The following is a 26,343-nucleotide window of genomic DNA, read 5'->3' on the forward strand; positions in this document are numbered from 1 at the left end:
TTCTCTAAAATCTGAAAATAAAAAACTTTCTTGAAAAAGAAACATTAATCTCTTTTATGTATCCTACCCTGGCTTTTTTTCTCAGTAATGACACAGCTCTAATTTTAGGGAAAGTGGCATTTCTTAGCACTGAAAAGGTTTCATTAGTTCCTGTTACTTAGCAGTGCCAAGGTCATACTGTAATATGTTGTAATTGTAGTTCCATTCCTACTTTTTTCCATTCCAGCTCTCAGTTTGCCTCTTGCCAAATTCCTGACCTGGAACAAGTTCTATGTTAGTCATTTGATTCACTTAAACCTACTTAAAAAGGAGTTGAGTGTTTAACTCATCTACAGGACCCTTACTCTGGTTTTGATCATGGTACCTAATCTAAGAACTGTTTTACTACCGGAACCCAATATAGCTCATTGTAAGTGATTTATAAAGTGCTCATTGCATTTTCTCTCTGCCAAGGCTCCTCTCAGACTGCTCTAGCATTGATAAGTCAGAGCAAGTTCCACCAAAACTCACATAGCAATGAAATTCTTCATCATATAATTGACTATGGGAAGCAGAGAGAAGAAAGGGTTGCATTGTGCCTTCTAAAACATTCTGCTTTTTTTAAACCCTTTTTTGAAAATTTGCTCATGATATACAAACCTACAAATTATTTTCTCCAACTGACAAAAAATGCCGGAGCCATTTCAATTTGCTGTGAAAGCTAATTTTTTATGAGAAAAACAATGACAAAAACAATCCTAAAAAGAACTATATTGAGAGAATTCCCTTTTTAAATTTTAACAGAAATAGATTGAAAAGTCAGCGACTCAGGACAGAGCACCAAGCTTCACAGATGACGTTGTGTAGCATAATAATGGATAAAATTATAAATACTAAATTGATAGCAATGAGCAAATCACTTGCTAATTAATTCAGCATTGCTCAAGCAATTTTCTCATGAATTTGTACTGAGTGAAAGACATGCAGTTAGAAAAGCAACCCCCCAAAGTTTGTCCAGTGAACACAGTGGATATGCAGCTCAGAAGCAAAGCCATCATCTCTGAGGTGTCTGTAGAAGTAGGTTATATTTACAGATCACAGAAGGATCAATGTGAGTCGTCAACTGATCACCAGCTGTCCGAGATCATTTGTTTATTTGAAATGCTGCAAAGCTTTTTAATGGAATCAATAAGAATGGTGTTGTACTTGACTAGTGTATTAGCAGACAGCATGTTAAGTTCCTCCTGTGATCTTGGCATAATGTGAATTGCACCTTTCAGCTGGAGTGCCTAATTTGCTTTCTCCCTTCATAACACAGTCACCTCATAGTCAAATTAGGGCTTGTTTGAAAATATTTTGAGACCAGCCACCATTTAGCTTTCAGGAGGCTCTACATCATGTCTGAGCCCAAAAGATTTATTTACTTACCATATTCTAATAGTCTCTTTTTCATACCTATGCTCTCCTGTAGGTATGCATTGTTGGATTAATATTCCTGAAGCTGAATATGGCTAACAAGGTTATAGCTGTGTAATGTATGAGTGCAGAAGAAGCAGACAAAATAATTCATACATTCTTAATCATATTAGGATTCACTTATTGTTTCAACTCTGCATTTTAACCTTTGAATTACACAGTCAGCAACAGCAATAATTAATCTCATATGGCAGGTCTGGATAACTTGAAACATCCCAGCAGCAGGTCCTTTTATCTCCAAGAGGCATAATAACATTTAACTTCTTCCCAGAAAATACAGGAGGGCTAAAATAACTCAGATTTGAAACCCAAAACAATTTAGTCAAAAAAAAAAAAAAATTATGTCAAAACTCAAAAGCTTTTAAATACAAAATGCTAATAGATTTTGCAATGTTCTTTATTTAATATATAGATACCATTTGCAATAAAAGTGTCTGCTTTAGCACTGAAATACTGTTGCATTTCTCCCCCAGCAAGGCTATTTGCATCAGCTAATTAAAAATGCTGAAACTTGATGCCTAATTATTTTCACAGACAGTGGAAGAGTGTTAAATGCTTCACAAAGGGCAATCCAGAAGGCCACGTTTTGCACGGAGAACCATGTAGCCAGCAAGAATGCTAAGCACAAATAAATCCTTCCTTTCTCCAAAGCTTATAAATGTAGGATCATCAGTTGAGGAGGAGGTTTGAAATATCCATTATGCTAGGGCTGTGTACTGTACAAACATAGAAGGAAGTAATCAAAATGCAAAAGCTGGAATTTGCACAACAAAAGAGCCTTGTTCATGAATATGTAGGGACCTGTGCAAGCCCCTGCTTGCACATGCACACGTGGAGCATTGCAGAAGCACAAAGGGGCAGGGTCTTATACATTTGTGGCCTTCATTGGTTGTCAGCAACTCTGGCTCCTCTGCTGGAACGTAGGTTTATTCAAAAGGTCATTTTAGTGTTGAATAGCTGTCCCTATAGTATGTCAGATGCAAAAGCAATTGCAATGGAAGTTTTATTCTCTCAGGCTTGAGTCTTCATTACAATAAAGCCACCCTGAGTGTAGCTTGGCTGTAGTTAGCTACTCTTGAACTGAGAAAGCTGCTTTAGCAGGCTGGTTTGGGAAGGTTTTGCCTGATATCTGCCTAATTCCCCCTGTTCTTTCAGGCAGTGTTGATTAATTGTTCTCAGAAATAAGAACCTCACTTATAAGTAACAGCTGAGGCCACTTGGTCTGCTCAGCCTGGAGGAAAGTGAGGGGAGACCTCCTTCCAGTCTTGAGCATCCCCACAATGGGAAGAGAAGGGACAGGTGCTGAACTCTTCACTCTCATGACCAGTGACAGGACTCAAAGAAACAAGATGAAACTGAGTCAGGAGAGGATTAGGTTAGATATCACCAAAAGGATTTTTTCCCCTTGAGGGTGCTGAAACAGGCTCCCCAGGGAAGTGGCCACAGCACCAAGCCTGAGAGAGTTCAAGAAGAGCTTGGATAGTGCTCTCAGGCACATGGTGTGTCCTGTGCAGGGCCAGGAGATGGACTCTATGATCCTGATGGATCCCTCCCAACTCAGCATATTCTATTATTCCACTAAATACTTATTGGCATCTTTTTGTTTTGCTTTATTAAGATGCATTTCTGGAAAATGTGGGTACCCAGGAGCTTCTTTGCCTCCAAAAGAGGTCAGTAGACTGTTTTTGACTATTGCAGTCAGTCACAGATGGATAGCAGTTCCAGAAATACTTCTGTGTTCTGGACATAGTAATTGTGTGAGAGCAGAAATTCTAGCTAAGAAATTTCCATGGTGATTCTTTTTTTCAGTAGCTGTATGCTAATTTCATTAGTAAGTTGAATGTCCTTAAGAACAAGAGCTTTATATGTATGTAAGTTATATTTACACACATTTCCCAACATACTTATGGTATACATGATCTCATGGCACCCAAGGCTGTGTTGGAATGTATCAGTAACTATGGAGGTTACTAACATTTTTTTTTTAAATTGGTGCAGGGTTTTTTTTTTACATTTTTGGCTTTAAAAACCAATAAATAATCATGAAAATAATATTTCCATCTATTGACAAATTAATTATTAATTTAATTCATTATGTCATTGATTAGAAAAAATCTGCTCTTCCATAAAAAGCTATTGATAATCAAAACTAAGACAATAATATTGAAAAAACCACAAATGGAGACAACATTAATTTGCAAACGAGACAATTTTCCTGAACTGGTGAATAACTAGAATGTTTTTGTTAAAACCTTTAAAACATGGCAAATAATTCTGATAATATATGTTCTTAACCTCTTCCCAACAGCTTCACCATTAGTGAAATTCAAGTTTGTTTTTGTCAACTTTTACTACAAAGAGAAATACACTCACAGAGAAATATTTTAATAATGTGTGTAAGGTAATATAAATGTTTTCTTCCCAAAATAACTAAATATGAAGACCTGTAAGAACTATCCAATTGACCATTCATGATTAATAGTTTTAATTTTATAAGTAGTGCCTGGATACAAATCCATGTGCTAAATTTCAAGGATTTTTTTCACACAGCACTTTGCTAAGGAGAAAACAAGGCTAATAATTGAAAACCATGTCACAGCCCTTCCTAGCATTACCATATTTTATACCCCCCCCCAAGTCTTTTATTGCAACTAAATGTCTTCTCACTCTAATTTAAATTAACTAAAGAACTATTAAAATATTGTCACATAGGGGAGATGGAGAGCACTTTACAGGCAGTGCCTACTCAGTAGCATTCTGGAAAAATCAGGCTATTTGGTCCCACTGGCTCCTTTAATCTTCCACTTATTTATAACGTACCAAAGGAAGGTTTGCCCCTTAGCCCATGTAGAGGAAATGCTATTAGCTGCTGTGTCCCTCTTAATGGTACTTCTTTGCTATCACAGTAAGTTATTACTATTATTGCACTATTAATAATGCTGTACTCTGTGGTGTGTGATTTATTTCTGCTGTGAGTGGTCATTTGTCACATATTTTCTAAAAAGCTTCCATCTTATTAGAAAGAGGGGAGGGAGAAGTAGCATCTAATGGAATCTCTCAATCTCGGCTGCTCCAAACATCATTTGATCTTTCTGACTTTTTGGAAGAAAACTCAGTCACTGCTATAATTCACTGAAATCTTTCATCTACTTGATTATCCTGTCAGTGGCCAGAAAGTCAAATATAACATTGTATTCGCATGGCTTGCTTGAACCAGTATATCTAAGCAAATTTTCCCATTTCTTTACTATTTTTTTTAATAATTCTCTGTCCAACTTGAAAAATATCCCCTCTTTAAAATGATACTTTATATGGTTCCTTGTACACTTTCTGAAAAAAACATTTTGAGATTAATGACAGGAGGGATTTTATTTACCTGAAATGGCTGAAATTTCATCAGGTTGATTATAAAGGTAAATAGAAGTTATCATCACTTATTGCATTTATTAGTATGCAATGCTTAAAAACTCAAAACCATTTGAAACTCTCTTACCATAAGTATCATTTAGGGTCAGGAATGGGATTAAGGGCAGAAAACTATATATTCTTTGGGATGATTCAGTGGAAAACCCTGAAGTCCTTTCAGATGAGGGTGCCAACCCTTTATTTAATGATAGGAAGGCTGGATCATGTGTATGTCTGCTCATCTAAGAGAACAAAGAGCACCAGCAGAGATCCAAACCAGCCTCTGAGGAGGACCCTGGCAGTGTGCTGAAGCTGGTTTGCAACACAAAACAGCAAGTGGACCAGCTTGCTGGGACCAAGAGAAACTGAAGAGATTGGTGAAAATGGAAGGGAGAGTTTGTGGGGGTGGCGCAACAGACCCGTGGAATAGGAAATATGAGTGTGGTAATTAAATACAAATGGGCTGGTAAGACAGAACTCGATAGGGAGAGACTTCCTAAAAATACCCAGAAGGTAGCTGGGTTTGGAAATGTGTACCATTTAAGTAACACTATCTAATCACAAAGTGGGGAAGATATGAGCAAAAGTAGCATGAATACATTGTCCAGGATAAGTGTTTGTCAGATGCTGACAAAACAACCTCAAATACTTCATTCCACAGGTACTTTGTCTTTTTTCCAGATGCTTCTTTAAGGCCCATGAGGCCAATTTCTCAGAGAGGAAGGAAAAAAAAAAAAGAAAAAATGTATGATTAGTTCTCAGCTTTAGAAGCACAGATTAAATGGAGGACAGCCAAGAAAAAGTGTTCTGTGCATGTGGAAGTAGTGTCAAAAGCTGGTAAAAGGCACCATCAGTGAAATAAAAGCAGAAATAACAATATACAAAAAATCAAAATGTATATTAGCATTCATCTGGAGACTAAGATTCTATCTATGTGATAAAGAATACCTATAATATAAATGTTCCAGATTGACAAAATGTGGAAATACTGTAAAAGACTTTTCCATTGTTACCAAGGATATTCAAAGTGGTTTTAATGGCTTATGTGGAATAGCCACAAACACACCCTTGCTATTTTGTGTAAGGGTCCAGGAAAGGCAAGGTCACCTTTTGCTATGTAAGAACCACGAGGATACATTATGTATCATTCTGCACATCAGGGATTTTTACCCCTTCTCTTTTGCCCTCAATACTGATTTCTGTTCGGGTAACTGTATATATAAATTTTTGGTGAAGCAGTAGGCATTGCATCTATTGTTCATGAGGTTTTTAAACCTGGCATACAGAATCGTGGGCAGAAGGGATTGGCACATTCCAGTGTTCTGAGAAGTTCCATGTTATAAATTTCTTATAAAAGAATTGATAAGCCAGTGTAGAACAGTAGAAGTCTAAACTCTGGAATATTGAACTAGACAAGTAAACTCCAGTGTAAAAGAAGCTTGTTAGTAATTTTTTTTTCTTCACAGCAAAGGATGATTGCTTTTTTCATTTTGCTTTCAAACAATGCCCCAGGTTCCCTGGGCAGAGAGCAGGCATGCTGTGCTTAAAAATTTTATGCATTAAACAAGATGGATTTCATACTTTTAGATTATACTATCCCAAATTTGTTTTTCAATCTTTGTTTTTACTCTTTTCTGGCAGACTTGTTAAGGTGCATTTCTTGTCAATTAATAGTACCTCAGTGCTCTGCAGAGAACTGGTCTGAGGGAATACTAAATGGTGGCATTTGAACACAATGACCACAGTTCTCACCATTCTTGCTTAAACCTCTTCAGTTTAAGCAAAATCCTCACTAAAAATAACATAAAATATGTCTTTATACAATACAGCATCAGTAGTTTCACACAGGACTCATAGTAGATACTCAACAAAAAGAATCTAATCAGCATAACTGATTGATACTAATCATGTGGAAATGCACATTTATCAAAATGTCAGAAAATGCCCATTGTATCCCATGAAGTTTTAGACAGGAGATATTATATGTGGTACTATAGGAAAATATGTAGGGAGCTCAAGTATGTAACTATAAATGGTAAATAATGCTTTCTGCTTTTTTATTTTCATCCTTTTATATTCTTTTCCCGTTGTTTTCCAGTATGATCTAAGTTATGTGATTACTTGTGATGATTTTCTTTTGCAGGACTCTCTTCTTCCATTTCCTTTTTTCTACACCTCTTTTATCCACTTACACCTTTTCCTTCCCACTAACCTGTGTAATTGTAAGAAATGCCTGTTTTTATGGAATTAAATTTTATGTAACTATTTGGAGGATATGAAATATTTTAAGGATTCTCAAGATGTTATCATGCCGCCACGTACCTGAACACAAACTAAAATTGATTTTAGCTATCAGGCTAATGATAAAACCTTACAGAGAGTTTTTCCACTGCTGGAAAGGACTAGTACAAGAATGTCTTATACACAATCAAACTTGGAGTCAGAGATGTCAGGTGAATGCAGTGGGAGCTGTTTGATCCATAACAGAATTGCTGCTGTTTGCAATTGAGAGAACAGGGAAAATCTGTCTACTTCACTTCTGCCTGGCTAGTGTCAAAGAGGAAAAGTTAAAGCAAGTGGGAGTGAAGTCATGTTTCCTTACTAAATTAAATACCACACAGAGCAAGCTGGTGCAAGTTCAGTGAATTTTTAATGTTTGTGGTGGGGGTTGTACATTTTCTGTGATTACTTTTTGATATTATTGCACACTCAGTTTCCCACTGAAGGCATTATTTGACCACTGGTGTCAGTGTACATGTCTAGCTAAAATTCAGGCCAGAACCACAGCCTTCAGCCAAGATCTTCAATTCTAATTCAGTGGCTGACAGGTATAGCTTTGGGTTTTTTAAAACAAATCTCTGCCTTGTCTCATACCTGGCACTATTGCCTACCCCTGGGGTCAATGCTGTTGGAGTTCACAACCTACCACTTCTGAGATTAGTGTTGATGAGTCCCTAAATGTCATTAGCATATGTTAATTACTCATTAGTGTATGTACATAGCATGGTGAGTGGATGGCCATGTGTGCCCATAATATTTGCATTTGACTTTCTGAAAATTCCTCTATGGGTGCAATGGTCAAAGCAGTATCTTTCATACCTTGAAGGTGGACTGACATTGAGAGAAGTCAGCAGTGCTTAAATCTCCACCACAATAAAATCACAATGTGCTGAAAGCTTCAGAGAAATGACTGACCATAAATGCTTTAATGGCTGAAATCACTATTGATGGTGCATTTAAATGGGGAAGTGGTGGGAGGAACACTTGAAATGCTTATTTTGAAGTACTCAAAAAACTCAACATAGAATGCTCAGGGTGCTCCTTTCATCATTTCTTCACACTTTTTGTGTCCCTCTTTTGAAATGAGAGAATGAAGCATTCATTCTTCATAAACTGGGAAAATTGATGTTTCGGATGCATGTTAAAATTATGTCTGTGACTACTTCATCTCTTTTTCCTGTTTCTATGGCTCTAAACGTAGCTCTGTATTAGTTCCTTCATAATTTTTACTTCTATTTTTCTGCTATTATTCATCAATCAAAAACATTAATTGCATTAGTTCATTCCTGTTCAGCCCTCCAGAAATTTTTCTTTCTCTCCTTATGTGGATATACTTTGATCAGGAAATACCTACTTTGCATGCTAGCTGTCAGAATAAAATGGCACAAGCACAGCATCTGCCTGTGTCACAGGAGGCACAGTTTGTTTCCAATATCATTCAATTCATAGATGAAAGGTCAGTGAGACACTATAGAACAAATGCACTTGTAGATGATTTCAAATGTTAAATTCTTGGTATCCTACTTATAGGTATGTGCAGATGCAAAACTGGGGATTATTACAGAACTGGAATCCTAGGATCAGAGAATGGGTGAATTTGGAGGTGATCACCTTTTTTAACTTTAAGTTGAGCATCATCAGGCATTCCAAATATTATGTGCAGGGTCACAGCTTCTAAAAATCTCAAGTTTCTCAAAGATGAAATAAAGTTAACAGATTTACCTATACAAATTCGATCCTTGGCTGTTACTGTTCTAACATCTGTTAACTGGCAAATGTCTTCTTAAAACAACCATTCCTTTCTGAGAGAGGATTGAGTTAACTCCAGAATTATATATCTCATTGTGTTCAGAATCAATGCAGACTCTAGGGAGTATCATCTGACAGAATTTCCATCCCCAGCACCCTGAGCGAGGAATAGTCCTGAAGATAACAGTCCTGGAGGGCTCCAAAAGAAAAAATAAAAAGGGAGAAAATAAAGATCTTGGATCACTAAGTTTTATTGCTTTTCTTATAGCAAGTAGTGATGTGCTGCCACAGGGCTCCTGTACTATTACACTATCATTTATTTTAACCAGTAATGGTCTTATTTGGGTTTTATATTTAACATTTTATATTTGTCAAAGTCAACAGTATTAATGTAGATTAAATGCTGTTTCCCCTGTGTACTGCTCCTAAAGACACAGAAAGAAACTGAATAGCACTGTTATGGGATATTTGTCTTTGTTGGGGAGTAATAGCTCTTAACAGGATTGCAGAAGTCCTGTAGAAATATCTGTACTTGCATATGATCCCAGATTCCAGCGCTTGGAACTTGGATCTTTTTCGTTCAAAAGTGAGATGAAAAATAATAGCCAAACCATGATGAGTGAAAAGGTTTAGTCAGACAAATTTAGCTTATGGTAGTCTTTGCAAACTCTTTATCAGACCAGCGGTTTACATTGGTGTGTTGTACAGCCAGCAATAACTGCTCCTTCTTTACTAAAATGATAATACTAATGTATGAGTTCTTGGTTTATTTTTCACAAAGCTGGTAAGAATTGATGCTAGTCCAGTAGTTAAATACTATTATTTAATAGTGTTAAATAGTATTTCATCATTACCAACAAAACCTGAGCTCTTCAAATTAACAGAGTTAATTATCTAACAGCATTTTCATGTCTGTTCTATTACACAAACTGTGAAAAATGCAAATGTTGTGTATTTAAGAACATGTCAACAATCGACTTTATTATCCTCTCTTTGTTTTTTATAAATGTGACTTTTTCTTTAAAGAAAATGTTGCAGTGTCAAAAGTCTCCATAAAGTGGGTTGCTTTATATATACATATGCATTAATTACATGCACTGATTTCTTAAATAATATGAACTGAATACTAATGCAAGAAGATAATTTGCATATGCAACTTAGAATATTTCATACTTAGAAGTGATGGAAGCACAAACAGCATCGTTCAGTCACCCCCATCAAAACATCTAGGTCATATTTTATGAAAGTAGTCCATAAAGCAGGAAGAGACAAAAAAATGTAGTTATGGTAAATTATTTGGTTTATACTTCTTAGACTCCAAAGTATTGCTTCTAGTAGTTAGGAACAATGTGTTGGGTGTACTGAGTTTGTGTGACAAGGCTTTAGTAGCAAGGGGACCCCAGAGGTGGCTGCCAGAAGCTTCCCCCATGTCTGACAGAGCCAGTGCCAGACCTGCTGCTGGCCAAGGCCAAGCCCACCAGGGTCAGTGGGAGCCCTCTGTAAGACAATAATGTATTTGTGAAGCAGGGAAAGAAACCCTGAAGAACAGCAACTGCAGCCAGGGAGAGGAGTCAGAATATGTGAGGTACAGCCCTGCAGACGCCAAAGGCAGTGGAGAAGGAGGAGCAGGGGGTACTCCAAGCACTGGAGCTGGGATTCCCTGCAGTGGTGCAGACTATGGGGAGGCAGCTGTGCCCCTGCAGTCTGTGAAAGTCCATGGGGGAGCAGAGATCCACCTGCAGCCCATGGAGCATCCCACAGCTGAGCAGGTAGATGCCAAAGGAGGCTGTGACCCTGTGGGAAGCCTGGACTGGAGCAGGCTCTTGACAGGGACCTGTGAGCTCATAAAGAGAGGAGCCCATGCTGGAACAGGTTGGCTGGAAGGACCTTGGACCCCACTGGAGACCCACACTGGAGCAGTCTGGTCCTGAAGGACAACCCTCTGGAAGGTATCTATGCCAGAGCAGTTTGTGGGACAGACTTATGTAGCATAAGGTCATGGAGGGCTGACTGCTGTGGGAGGGATCCCATGCTGGAGAAGGGAAAGAGTTTGAGCCGTCCTCCCACTGAGGAGGAGGGGAGGGGCAGAAACAATGAATGGACAGCTGTCTCCTTTCCCCATCCCCCTGTGCCATTGGAGGGAAGAAGGTGGAGAGTCAGGAATAAAATTAAGCCCAGGAAAGAAGGAGTGGGTGGATGATATTCTTAAGATTTGGGTTTACTTCTCATTAGCCTGTTTTGATTTGATTGGCAATAAATTCAAATACTCTCCCCGAGCTGAGTCTGCTTTGCCTGTGACAGTTATTGGTGACTGATGTCTCCCTGTCCTTATCTCAACTCAGACACCTTTCCTCATATTTTCTCTCCCCTGTCCAGCTGAGGAGTGATAGAGCAGCCTTGGTGGACACCTGGCTTCACACCATAGCTTAGTTTCTAGGATCTAGGAAATAGAAAACAGAGCCTCTGCACAGCACGTTTGCTATTACATGTGGACATATTTCATAATTGCACATTCCACCTTTTGTGCATGACTTTGAGTCCAGTTTGCTGCTTTTTATACTGCAACCAGCATTGAGAATTATTTGCTGTCTTTGACTCTTCAGCACTAGCTAATTTTATTCTGATATATCAAAGTAATTAATATAAACAAGAACATCTTAATGATAAGAGTAGGGATGGCTTGGCAGCAACCAAATAAAAGTTGTCTGAAAGAAGCCCCAGACAGAATCCTCCTTCTTATCCAGGAAAAAATCTTAAGTTTATCTTTTTCCACTGTGTCCTGGGATAGATGGGGTAAACCTTGTGGAAATGAAAGAGAGGTTTATAGTGCTAGTGGACAATCATTGATGTAGTCCAGACAAAGTCACAGCCCACTTTCTGCACTTCCATTAAGCAAAAAATGGAAATATATGGCATGCAGGAATAGGTTGGTAACCCTCGTATGCCCCAGTGGTCTAAATGTGCTATCACATGGGGCATCACAGAGACAGTGGCTGTAGAGGCAGCACAGCCAATGAAAGAAAAAGTATCCCAAGAGGCATAATTACCACCAGTACTGTAGAGAAATGTGTCCTCTGTGTCCCTAAAATAAAGAAAAACATTTTCATGAGAAATTTTTTGTTTCTGGTATATTATAGGTCTTAAATGGTTTCTGGTTTAGGCAGAAAAATAAATAATCTTATAATGAAAAAATACTATTCACTCACAAAATGAGTCCCCCTATAAGTCTCCCTATAACAGAGAAAATTTTTAGGGTATGACATCTCTGCTCAGAAAGACTAGCAGTGTATTCATCAGACTAGCACATAAGATTTTTGTTACCATGGCTGCATATAAGGTCTTTAAAAGATTTGCAACTCGGAATGCATTAAGATCCTCTAGGTAATATTAGAGAAGGACTGCTGGATTCCTCTGAGTGGTGGAGTTCCACCTACCTGGCAGCAAATCATCATCAATCATTTCCACTCCATCTGTGAATGTTTTCCTTCTCAGAATTGCAAAATGTTTCTATAAATGGCCTCAGTAGGAAAGCTACATTGATAGTGTGGAGATCCCTTCGTGCATTTAGTTGAAAACACTGTGGATGACTCAAGAAGCACGAGATCTGACCTTGAACAAATCTTTGGGGCTAAGCTCCATGATCAAGTTACTGAGCCATATCAGAGGTGTGATAATATTCAAACTTCCCTGTATTAACTCAGGCCAAATTCGAGGCTATTCAAGCATATTCAAGAGAGGTGTAAAGTTTCCCACCTCAGCTTAAGTGCAAAAACATGACAATAAGTGTCATGAAGGCATGTCTATGGCTGGCAATTAGTAGTTAGCATGCATAATTGCTTTTTCTTCTTGAATATTCTTGCTGGTAAATAACCATGATTAAGGGGGGCAGGCAGACACCTCATATATAAGAACGTTTTCATGATTTGCTTCTCAGATCAAAAAATTTTCAGGTTATCCTGTTGACACTCCAGATGAAAATCTAAAATGCTGACAGTGAGGCATGGCAGTTTAACTCTTTATTCCCATAGGGAATGTGTAACAGAGCACACTCAGATTCTCTGTTTACTCCTGGGTGTTGCACTTTGCACCATTTCTGTGCTTTACCCTGGTGATCTTCATTTCCCAAAGACAGATTTTTCACAGGACAGTTTCCCTGGTTTCACTGAACTTGTCCCAGCCTTGGGTCTTTCTGACAATGTCTGCAGCCAAAGTTGCATACCTGGATCATTCACTCTTTGGGCACATTTTCTATTAATTGTCTTCTCTCTGCTTCACCCATAGAACTTTCCTAGGTCTCATAACATATTCTGTTTATGAAGATACCTTTTTTCCTTATGGATTCCCCCTGCAAAGTATCCCTTTTGTGTTTGTTCTATAGTAAGTTAGAAATTTTTATAAGGATTTCCTTTTTTCTGCCTTTGTTTTTCTATCCTTTCAACATAGAAGTTGACTTACAATTTCATAAAAACATGCATAGTTTATTTTTCAGTTGTCTTGATAAGCATTCCTAGGCATAAAGGGAGCTTTTTATCTAAATATGTGGTTCTTGCCACAAAGAGTTTATTTGCTTTCCTTACTTTTTTTGTTTTGTTTTGTTTTCTCAGAAAAGACCAACTTTGGCAGGAAGCAAGCTAGCATGTGTTGAAGGCTGGAATGAGCAAAGAATTTGGACCCTCAGGGAAGCTTTGCATTCATTTTATAGTGAGGTCTGCTGCTTAGCTGGCCTGTCTTTAGTGTATGCTGTGTGTATCGTCCTTGCACACAAAGAAGAAACAGGATTTCTGTCAAAATGGCTTAGCTCAAGTTAAGATAACAACAAACAAGGAAAGAACAAAAGTTAGATATCCACAAGAGAGATAGTGTTTGTGTGTGTCTACTGATAATCTAATTTAATTGGAGGCAAAATTGCTAGTTTCCACCACTTTTTAAAAAATCAAAGCTGTAGCAACACAAGAAATAAGTGTCTCGGTTCAGAGTTAGTGCATACCAATTAGTTCTTTTTCATGACTGGCAGCTACAGCTTCAAGGGTTTAAAGAAAGGCTGACTTTTATTTATTACTTGTCTTAGAAGTAACAGGCCTGGCCCCATATGTGCCATCTGACTGGCTTCTGTGGCATGCAGGAAATGAGCATTACCCATCGAAGCACTTGTGAGGTGGATCAAGGCAGAGCTCAGAGGTGGTGATCAGTGGAGCAGAACCCAGCTGGAGGCCTGCAGTCAGTGGCATTGCCCAGGGATCAATATTGGGACTGGCCTAATTCAGCTTGTTTATCAATGACCTGGGCCTCTCAATGGATGGAGAGAATGCACCCCCAGCAGGTTTGGTGATGATGATGATGATACAAGACTGGGGCAGTGGCTGATACAGCTGGAGGCTCTGCTGCCATTCAGTGGGACCTTGATAGGCTGGAGAGCTGGGTGGAGAGAAACCAGATGAGGTTCAACAAGGGCAAGTGAAGGGTGCTGCCCCTGGGGAGGAATAACCCCAAAACCAGGGCGGGCTGGGGGCTGAGCTGCTGGAGAGCAGCTCTGCAGAGAAGGACCTGGGAGTCCTGCTGGGTGACAAGCTGGCCAGGAGCCAGCAGTGCCTTGGTGGCCAGGAGGGCCAGTGGGATCCTGGATGCTTTGGGAAGAGTGTGGCCAGCAGGCTGAGGGAGCTGATCCTGCCCCCTGCTCAGCCCTGGCCAGGCCACATCTGGAGGGCTGTGTCCAGCTCTGGGCTCCTCAGCACAAGAGAGACAAGGAGCTGCTGGAGAGGGTCCAGCAGAGGCCACAGAGATGATCTGGGGTCTGGAGCATTTCTCTTACGAGGAGAGACTGTGAGAGCTGGGCCTGCTTAGGCTGGAGAAGAGAAAAAGGAGAGGCAATCTCATCCATACATATAAACATCTCTAAGGCAGATGCCAAGAGGGTGGTGCCAGACTTTCAAGTGGTCCCCAGTGACAGGACAAGGAGCAAATGGCCATAAACTGAAACACAGGAAGTTTCACCTCAGCATGAAGAACAACTTTACATTGAGGCTGGCAGAGAACTGGAACAGGCTGCCCAAGGAGGTCATGGAGTCCCTCTCTCTGGAGACATTTAAACCTCACCGGGACAAGTCCCTGTGTTACCTGCTCTTGGTGACCCTGCCTTGGAAGGGGGAATTGGTCTCGATGATTTCCAGAGGTCCCTTCCCATTCTAAGAATTCTGTGATTCTGTGATTTTATTAACTTAATTTTTGAGCCTTGCAGTGTCTGGGTAAACAGCTCCACTCTTTTAATGAAACCATTTTTCAAACTCTAGCTGTGGAGTATGCAACAACAATTGCATCCAGTTTGGTACTTGTTACTGGACGTTACGTACTCATTGTCTGTTCTCATTTGAGAATTTAAAGTCTATTTCTGTTTCAAGAACTGGAAATGCTAAAGTAAGATAGTTATTTATTACCTATTAGTTATTAATATTTACAGTTATTAGTAGCAATTAGTCATTAATAGTAGACTTTTTTCAGATGTCTTTTCAGTTTTTATTTGAGGATGATTGCCTCTTTTTAGTTATTTGTATGCAATTAAATGCACTTTTGAGTATATAAATCAGCCACTATTTCTTTAATCCCAAATTATTTGTAGATAAAAAGAAATAATTAAAATTCATTAAAAATTAATATATATATATGAATAGCTAAAGTTTTTTCTATTTATAATTGTAAGTTATCTTTTATTTTAAAACAAGGGAATCATTTTTCTGGGCATTTCAGTTTTCATTCAACCTTCATTTTTGTGAAAATAGATTTTACCCCTAGTGGAAATAGTGAAGCTGATATGTCAAATTCTTGTCTTCTCATGCAGTTGCTGAATATTGCACTGTTAAACTTTTAAGATATTTCACCGGTGACATGACAGCATGAACTTCTATCTGGGAAAAAATGCTTTTTATAAATGGTGGTCAATTTATAAATTCCCTTCCCTTATTAAAGGGAATTCTACATGGTTAATATACAGTATTGATTCTTATCTAAAAGGTAGAAATTGCATAGTGAGCAGAGGCAGTGGGAAACCATTGTATGAATTCAGGACATGTTGAAAAATGTATGGCAATAGTGGTGGGAAAATCTCTATGACTTCAACAGAAATTCTACCTTCAATGACAGCAAGAACTTTCACTGCCGATCTCTGAATCCAGCTTGTCCTAGGCCAAAAGCTGAGCTCCCAGATTCCTCTCTGTTCTCTCTCCTGGTTCTTGAGCCAGATCTGCTGATGGTGATAGCTGTGAAAAGCTGCTGCAGTATTTAAATAGTTTTAAAAATTGCAATTATTTGCAGAACTGTTTATCTAGTGGTGTCTCTGTCCAGTTATATCATTCTGTAAGAATGTATAAAAAAAAAAATGCACTTTCCTATTTCAGTAAAAGCACTTCATACATTTTAATGCATTGAATCCTTAAATATCTTAAAGCATAGGTTAATGACATCTCTGTTTCAAAGTTGAAAAACACAGAAATAGATCGGCATTTTTCAAGCACCCGCAGACTGCAAGCATCTCATAAAAAAAATTGAAGTATACAAAATCGGTGACATTTTTCTGACAGTGAAGGTCATACAAAGTTGGTAGGACTGCATTGCTTAACTGCAACAGTACCAGGAAAAAGGAGGCCCAGACCTTTGTCCTGCCTTTTATCAAAAGTGATTTTAGGGCATGTAAAAGTTATGAAAATGTTATTAAATTGGCAACCGCTCAACCATGTATGCTTTGAAGATAGAGAAATTAACAAGACATTAGCTAGGCTAAACCTCCTAAATTGGAGCTTTATAGGGACAGTTATCTGACATCTAGAAGGGCCATAGAGATAATAGCTTTTTGTCCTACTGACTTTGTTTGGACTATAAATAGAACAAGACAAGTCTTGTTTCAGCTCATGGGTTTATCTGTTCCTGTTGGCCGGATATGTAAAGGTTTTGCTTTTATGGCAAAACCCTTAAGCTTCAGAGAGTACCCCTTCCCTGTCCCCATCTTCATCATTCTTAGGATTATTTTAGTCTATGTTTCTTTGTTCCAGAAAGACTGAACCTAACCCTAATGAGGCTACTTGGTTTATAACTAGAATAGAACAGAACAGAAAAATAGATGGGACTAGACTAGACTAGAGGGTCTAAACTCAGATTTTCACTTTACTTCAGAGTAATGGAACAATGCTCTGAGGAGATGAACAGGAAAACCTTACTATGGCAAAGGGATTAATCTCCTTGAGGGACAGATTATTTATAAGAAGTTTAAATGGAAGAAAGAAAGTTTTATGCTAACAATTTTTTCTGCTTTCACTTGGTTCAGATGTGCCAAGTAACAACTACTTAATCCTTCAGGGCATTAAGTGCTATTAAACTTCAAGTTGAGCTAGGGGAACTCAGCACTTTAAAAAATGATGCCCACAATTCTCCTTCACCTCCAGTTTTGAGCGGCCGTGTGCAGACCATCCATCAGCAGCCAGGGAAGCCCCCACGGGGAGGCTGGTGGCAGTGGCTTTGCAGCCCTGGAGTGGCACGTGTCCCTTAGCTGAGGCTGGAGGCAGGGCAGTGTGCTGTGCAGGGGGTGCCGTGGCAGTGCCACAGCCTGCCCTGGTGCCTCCAGCCAGGGACAGACCCTGCTCTGGGGTAGGCACTGGGGAGGTTGGGGTTTGCGTGGGGAGAACAGGCAGCCAAGTCCATCAATGGTAATCATGCCCCATGACTGTTATTTCCCCCCACCTCCTTGTTTTTATCTCTGTAGGATTTTTCATCCTCTGAAACCAACAAAAAGATCATATTTTCCTTCAGTTTCTGAAACCCCATCCTTTTTTCCAGACTTTCCATTTCACGCTGTTTGAATTTTATTAAGATCTCTTTACACAAAAGCAGAGTACTGGCTATATGATGCCCTGAGGGATCTGAAAGGCTGTTGCCATAATGTCACAAAACTCTGGGGACATTTTATTTCCACCAGAAGCTCTTTGGAGGACTCTGTCTAAGGATATAATATGTCTTAAATGTTTACAGCAGGGATCTTGATCTCCATTGGAATTTAATACAAAAAAGCTCTTTTTTAAATCTCTTAATTAGCACATCACATTAACACTGATTCAATAATACTTATCTATTAAATGGATTTTATTTTATTTCTATTTTTCAATGAAGAAAACTGGTATTATTCCAGAATTATGGATAATATTGTTAATCAGGGATTCTTCAGACTGTGAATTTTGTTTTCAATACCTCAGCTGATCATTGCAAAGTATTTTCACCAGGTGTTTTCCAGAAACACTTCTGTTACTGTTTCTGCCTCTGATACTTTCTGTTCTTCCCAAACACAGACATGCATAAATTCTTTGTACAAGGCTCACAGTAGCATGTCTCCTCCAGTGAACAGGAAAAGATTTTGTAAGTGTTAATCAGGGTTTTTTTTTCACTGGGTCAACCTTGAAATCAGAAGCAACTGCTGAACTCTCAGCAGTCCCTTATATAGCATAACAGCCCCATTCAGATAACTTTTTAAATTAAATTGTTTAGGAAGCCTAATCCTAATTTGACAAAAAGATAAGTCTCATGAAAAAAAGTATTTTCAAAAAGCTGCAGTATAATTGTGTGTGTGCATGTAATATAGTAGGACAAATATTTAATTATTATTATTTAATTAAAATAATATAGATCTGTGTGTTCATTTGATGGGATTTTTTTTTGATAAAATTTAATGCATGAATAATCATACAGAATATGGAATGCAAATTCTAAAGATAACATTTATAAACCCATTTGAATGTTGAACTATTTGGGACACATTTTTCTAATTTTTTTTTTTATTCTGTAAGTTTTTTTGGGCTTTCTGGGACTGTGCTGAGGGTGCTGGGATATTAACAAAATTTGGTTTCCCTTAAAAATAATGTAAACATCCAAAACAATAAAGGAATCTGATATTTTAAGGCAAATCAAAATCCCTCTATTGTTGATGCATTTTATGCATCAGTGACTCAAGTCAACATTTTTCTGTCACAGATAACTGAAAATCTTTATAGGAGATATCAGAACAAATAAAAAGGATTTTTGAAATTCCATTTCTGAAGCTGAAAGTAGTCTATAAAAAATATGTAAATCAGATACTGATAATATAATGGAACTACTAATATAAATACATTGCATTGCACCACTGGTTAACAGCATGTGCATCTTCCAAATAATGGTCACACAACAATCTAACATTATTTCTTACTCCTCTTTCCTGTATTTCCCAGACCTTTTGGTTGTTGTATTTACTATGTACCACTCTTCTGTCTCCATATAATGCTGCACTGATATCACAGATAAGGATAACAGCAGTTGCTCCCTTAAAAGAAGAAAGTAAATTTTATTTCTGGAGGGTTTGTTTTTTTTCATTACTTAATCTTCTTTCACAACTGTTCTTATTCTCAAATGGACTGAATGGCTTTTGTGATTAGCAGGATAACTTTGGATGTTGCCTCACATAAATATACTGACAGAGGTAGTAATAATTTAACCCTTTTAATGCTGTTTTTCAATACATCATCTTTGTAGTGATTAACCATAATGGCATTTTTAGTTGGTCAGTGTTCTCCTATAATATCAGCTTTTCAAAGTCACAATGTACTACATATTTCTGGCATGAATTGGTTAAAATAATTAAATTTAGCTTCCACTTGCTGGTGCAGACATTTGGAAAAAATGACAGAAATAACTGACTCTATTAGCTCAAGTTTTTATTCCATGCTAAAGCTTCTTTTTCACTATCCAGATGATGATTAAAACTGAATTTTAAAAATATGTTAATGAAGTTCTGCCCATCTCTTGGAATATGTTTTTCTCCAATGCTAAAAATAGCCACAGATGTTTGGTGTTTGGAATTTCAGAGTTTAACTACATCTCTAAAATTGGCATTTGCTACTGTAAGGTATGCAGTTTTTATAATAGTTAGATTAAAATTACACAATACTCATTCTTTTTCTTGCTGTTCTGCTTAACTCTCCCTGCAGGATGTGTGACACAGGAGAAGGGCTGTTCACCTTTCAAACACGAGAAGGAGAAATGATATATCAGAAGGTCCATTCTGCAACACTGGCAATAGCTGAGCAGCATGAAAGATTAATGATGGAAATGGAGCAGAAGGCAAGGGTAAGGTCCTTCTACCAAAAGTCTTTAAACTTATAAAAATTGGTAATAAACCAAAGTCAGTGGATTCAGCAGTAATGATAGTATCAGCTGTGTGGCTAAGACAAAACAGAGTTTCAGATTTATGTACTTTCATGGTTAGGGATCCTTGGTGTGTTCTGTACAATGATCTTTTGTAGGTGGTTTTTTTTGGATCAGGGGATGCCATTAGACAAGAGATCCATGGTAACCTTCTCTGAAATTGGGATTCTGTTACTCAAGGATTAAGCCTTTAGCTGTTGTGTTGACTACTGATGAATGAGTTTTAATTGCTCCTCATGGCCTCATAGGTGGAAAAAAACCCAGTATAAACACTTCTAGGGGACAGCAGACTTTTTTTGTTTTTTCTTAACCCCTGAAATAAATTGTTTTATAATTTCTACATTATAGGTAGCAATGTGGTTGAGTTCAAATAGAGCTATTTTATTATTTTGTGCTCAACATTTCCAGTTTGCAAAAGTTGTGTTTAAGTGACCACTGTGGAAAAATTTGGAGTTCTTTTAAGACAGCAAGAAAAAAGCTTTCCCTGTTTGCGTAGAAGTAGAAATGGTCTTTAATGGTTGCTCTGGAAAATTGACTTTCAGGCCAGGGAACCTAGTCTGCATGTTTTTCTTCTGAGATGACCATGAGTCTCTGCGAATCTTCTTCCAAAGACTGAGATTTCAGGTTAATTGTGGTATTTCCTTCTTTTCCTCATCCACACTGTACGTGCCTCCAGTCAGGCAAACATGACTTGTATGGATCTATCCCCCACACTCCACCAGTGTCAAATTGCATTTCTCACTCTGCTGAGACAAAGCCTCTTGCAAGGACCAACCTAATACCCCCAGTGTTCAACTTGTCTTAATTACTCCTCAGAGTAATTAAGTCAGAGAACCAATCACAGAATGTTAAGGAATGGAAGTGGACCTTAAAGATCATCTATTCCCAACTTCACCCACTGTGGGCAGAGCCACAATTTTCCTTATTCATTGAAAAATAAACTAGAAAAAGACTTAGATTTCCATGTTAAAAGTCTGATGTCTTGAATGTTCCTCTCAGACTTTCCATGTCTGTTAGGAGAACCTGAACTGGGAAGCTATAAAAAAGGCCTGGATTTGGTGCTTTATGAAAAAAGAAGATGGATTTTCCATAAAATTAGACAAAGTAGGAGCCTGTGCATAGTAGTTGAGATGCACAAACTTTGGACAGGAAATGCAGGAAGAGGAGAGTTTGCAATCAAGATTAAAAAGGCGCAATTGCTGGAAAGTCCAACACAAGGTACAGTAAATGGAAGACTATATGAAGTAGATCTGGCAAAAAAACCCACTGCATTCTGCTGGGCAGAAAATGATTGAATAAGGAGAAAGAAGCAGGAAAAACGCATCATTATTTTTTGCTGTTTGCTTTTAAAGTGTCTACACCAGTAACAGAAACTAGAACATTTTCATGCTGCCGTAATAAATGCTTAGACCAGGATCATACAAGATTTTCCTTTTACAGAACCATCACTTTGAGCTCTTCCACCCATCAATTAGCAGCTTTGCTGCTTTACAAAGCCATTTCCATTTTGCCATCAGATGACTTCTTTGAAGCCGTATTTATGAAGGCTGTGGCCATATGGTACGCAGTATCAAACTCCGAGCGAGAGCAGGCTGAGAAGCAGAAATGACTCATCAGCCACACCGTGTGTGATGCACTTGACTCCTGGACAAGGCTGCACCATGATCTGCTCAGGGAGATCAGGAGAGGCTCACATAGGCTGCTGTGTAAAAGAGCCTGAAAAACCTGTTGATTTTACGCTTCAACTAATATAAACTAATGTTAGTTTGGAATTGGAAACTCTGCTGCTCCTGACTGGTAGGGGGCTGAACATTTAAGGGATCATCTGTGTCATCTGTGACATTTGAGTTTTATTCATATTAGAAACTAAATCAAAAATATCAAATAGACTAAGTACATGTTACATTCCATTTATCAAGTGTAATTATACCTAATTCCAACAATTTCACCAAACACCTATGTGTATTTTTTCCATAAGATCTGAAATTGAAATTCAAGCAAAAGAATATTTTAAATCAGGGATTTAGTGGGTCTTCCCAAAGCTTGACATTTGATCTTTTTATCTATGGATCTACACTTGGGGGATTTTTCTCTTTCCTGGTGCTTTCTGTAATGAACAGCTCAAGTTTAACAGTGTTGAATTAAACCACATATATATATGTATATATGAGAATTTTTTAAAAGTAAAGAAAGGTGAATGCTATATCCATTATTGTACAAATCAGAAAAAGAAAGGATATGCAACAGTAATCATTACTTCATCCTTCCAATCATTAGAATAATTTTTTAAAAAGGACTCCTGTCAATATTTATGTTCTGTCCTAAATGTTAATAGGTTTTAAGTAATGAATACACTGAAGTTTCATTTAATTTTTATCAGATTATTATATCTAGTATAAAAAGTTGTATAATCTAGTATAAAAAAATGAATACAGATTACAAAAGAAACAAAAGTGATTTTTTTTTACCAGAGCAACCTTGATAAACTATATAGATTATGATTTCCTTTCAAAGTAAATGTACAAAGTACATGACTATGAGAATAAAAAAATAGCAAAAAAAAAAAAAACAAACCCACACCAAAAAAAAAAAAAAAAAAAAAAAACAGAAAACCCAGAAAAAATTGTGGTAGAAGAATAAAGGTGTTACCTTTAGGCAATTGCAGGTATTTAGGTATGGCCTGTGCCTGAGCTACAGGACACATTTACTCTATTTATGGAAGTCCCTCCACCCAAAAATTCTCTTTCAGAATGCTAAACAATAAATTCATTTTTATGCTAAAAAATCTTTTGCTCGGGCCAAGTGACAACCAGGATAACTGTTAATACAAGAGAGACATGAGAAGAAAACTAATTCTTCCCATTACATTTGAAAGTGCATGGGCTGGAAGCAAAAATTTTCTGTGGCAGCTTGTACAGTACCAAATCTGCCTCCTTGTCACCTCTAGCAGGAGAAGCCAAGTCAGTTTAAGCAGGCAGTCATGGGCACACTTTCATCTTCTGCCCATTTTCCTTTCAAATTATAACACTGGAAGAAAGACCTGAAATATGAGATCAGTAGTCACTGGCATGGGTGTGGATTTGAGCTGGTTATTGGTTTTACTGAGATCAAAGCAGACTGGATTTTATTCAAAAAATTCAGCAAAGTGGACATTGATCTAATTTAGCTCAGGTGGTTTTCTTGATTGAATTTGAAATGTTGCGTTGGCAGAGTGATAGTGCTTTCTGCTTGCTTTGCTTGGGACAATAAAAATTTTGGGTCAACGCTAGTACTTAAATTGAAATAATTTTCAGGGAAATTGTTATCTGTATATTCATTTTTTTCAGTCTTTGCTTTTTCAATGGATCACTGAAATACAGATGATAGTTCTTTTTTGTAGGTTTTTTGTGGGAGAGAGTAGTTTTAGTGATTTTAGATCCAAGATAATAAATTAAAAAGAACAATTACAGTCTTTCTGTTTACATGCTTTTACTTTGTGGTGTTGTGTAACCCACATGAGAGTGTCAGTAACTTTCCTTTTATCACCTAAACAAACCTCCTGTTTTTTTCTTCTGTCCCTCTCCCTTTCTGCCCTCTGACCCCTTATTTGTTTGGGTTTTTTTTTTCTCTGTAACATTTAGAAATCTGTTTGGATTGTGGGTCTTGAAATTACTGTACAAAAACAAGTGCTAGCCTCAGGAATGACCTGTGTCCCCCCAGTGGCTGCAGTCTGATGTTGAACATGGAAGATGCGTGTCTGGGTGTCTAACAGCCAGCTCCATCACCCCTGCCCAGTCCCTAGACTGGACTGCAAGCTCCTTCCACTTCCTCTCTCTTAACCTAGGTGCTTATCTGACTGAGCCAGTTCAGTTTGCTAGTTTGGCAAAAAAAAACCCAAAAAAAACCCCAAACAAACAAACAAAAAAAAAAACCAAAAACACACCAAAAAAAAACCCAAAACAAAACCACAACAACAAAAAAAAAAACACCTACATAAAAGGAGCAGGCTTCTTCAGTTTTACCAAACTGAATTACAGAGGCAGCAGCAAACTATTGGATCTTCTCATTTGTCCTGTCCGAAGGAGAGAAAAAAAAGAATTATTCATCCCCCAAAAATGCTTCATCTAAAAGAAGACTGACTATCCTCCTCTTTGCCATCAGGAGATGATGTTGGGTTTGGTGATCTTTTCTTAAAGAATTCAGATGTTTTTTACACACGGGCATATGAGCAGTTGTTCTCAGCAGCATTTGTCTGTGTAACCTCTACATCAGGATAACAACATGGCATTGGAATTTAAATCTCTGATTTTCCTTCCTAATGCCAGCTTTGATCTTCTGCCATTTAACCTCCACTGGAAACACTTCTAATGTAGCTTCTGCCCTCACTATTATTAAAGGGTAGAAAATGGGAGGTTAAGAGCTGTAGATTTCCTATGTTAGGACTACACATATGAGGGAGGAAATCTGAGGAAAGACTTATACATTTGTAGCTCTACAAATTACTTTTTTCAGGAGCTGCCAGTAAAAACTTATTGTGTATTCTCAAAAGAATAAAAATTTACAATATGTAAAACAAGAAGCCTAAATAAGATAGCACTAAAGTTGATGTTAGCCAGCTGAACTTAATCAAGCATCAGTGAGACTGAAGTGTAAATCAGGAATAAATTATAATGGCCCAAGTTTCATAATTTATTAGCTTTGGAAGTTTTCTATAACATTTATTTTACTTTAGACAGCAGAGCTAAAAGCCATTTTAGATTGTGATCTTTTTAACATTTCCCAGAAGATAAACACCCTTATGAAACACTGCATCGGTATATTTCTAGTCTCATTATTTACAAGTCTTGTCTTTAAACTTCAACTTAATATAAGTGAAAGAGTCATCATGATAGATTTCTGTTATTTAAAAAAAAGATAATATCAATGAGTTTATGTATTATTTCTTTAAAAGACATTATTAGCCGGGAAATAATGAATCTACCGAAGAAGACAAATATCAGGAGATGAAACTGGGCTTAAGATGTTGAAGAGAAAGGTAGTGAAAAAATAAGACTGAGAGTAATTTTATTTTTCTTATAAGGAACAGGATGAGGAAGGTACGTCACAAGACTGGTCTGATAAATATAAATTATAGTATTGTCAGAGTATTAATAAAAATGTAAACAGAGTTAAAAGTATTAATACAAATTGTCTTAGAAACAGGGAAAAAAAAACCCTGTGAGGCTGGAAGAAATAACAGGAGGAGTTAATTAGTGAACTTTTAATTTTTCTTTGTTCTGTAAGTCTGTAATATCTTTATGTGTTTCAAACCTGGTCACAAGCTGTCATCAAACATTGCAGGCTCAAATATCAACAAACACATCAAATATTCTAAATTTTAGCATGATGGTTTCAATTTGAAGCGTTCTACTTCACCACTGCATCTTCAGAGCTTTGACTAGTTTACAGTTTTTACTGATGCCTTTTTTCAATGGTGTGCCTATCACCTACTATTTCAAGTTGTGAAGTAGGGGAATTTCAGAGAGATACTAGTGAATGCTGCTGACCCAATAAATATATGAAATACTTAGCTAAATACATTTTATATATCTTTTGGCCCTAATTTCACCACTGTAAATTACTTAGTATAACAAAGCTCTTTTATGTTGTAATTCTGCCTAAGTATGTTTAAGTAGATTCAATTCCTGAAGGAGAAACAGAAGAAAATTCTACAGCTCATCCAAAGATTATCCCATGTCATGACACATTGGTCTCTTAATATGTTTTCTTCTCTTTCCAATTTATGTGTAAGCGCAAGCAGTGAGATTCTGAATGCATATGATGATTCATGAACTCATGTACTTTATGCAAGTTAAAGCATAGCCTCAGGTCAGCTATTCATGCATACTTAGCTGAATATTGTTCTGTACTTCCCATCTGAAGCTATGTACCGTGTTGCTGTGTAATGTGTGCCTGGAAATTTTATAACCCTGTAAAACCTGGCTATTTATTGCAATACAGAGCTGGTGAGTTGCTTACTTGGTTTTCATGGGTGCTGTGAAGATTAATTCTGGAATAGGATCGGATCGGATCGGATCGGATAGGATAGGATAGGATAGGATAGGATAGGATAGGATATTTCTACTGGAAAGGATCTACAATGGTCACGTAGTCCAACTGTCTGATCTCTTCAGGGCTGACCAAAAGTTAAAGCACAATTTTGATGGCATTATCCAAATACTTGTTAAAGATTGACCATCTTGAGATATTGACTCCTTCTCC

At 37.6% G+C, this 26,343-nt stretch overlaps 1 protein-coding gene across 1 annotated transcript in view; it reads left to right on the forward strand.

The window, feature by feature from the left end:
* DOK6 (docking protein 6) overlaps positions 1 to 26,343 on the forward strand; it is a gene marked incomplete at both ends in the record, with an annotated part of 240,067 nt that overhangs the window by 159,596 nt on the left and 54,128 nt on the right. The window contains one exon of the mRNA XM_084213089.1: positions 19,887 to 20,025. Coding sequence (XP_084069215.1) covers positions 19,887 to 20,025 — 139 coding nt within the window. The remainder of the gene's footprint in view (positions 1 to 19,886; positions 20,026 to 26,343) is intronic.

The sequence above is a fragment of the Fringilla coelebs genome (assembly GCF_963513975.1).
Source record: "Fringilla coelebs genome assembly, chromosome: 1".
Lineage (NCBI taxonomy): Eukaryota > Metazoa > Chordata > Aves > Passeriformes > Fringillidae > Fringilla > Fringilla coelebs.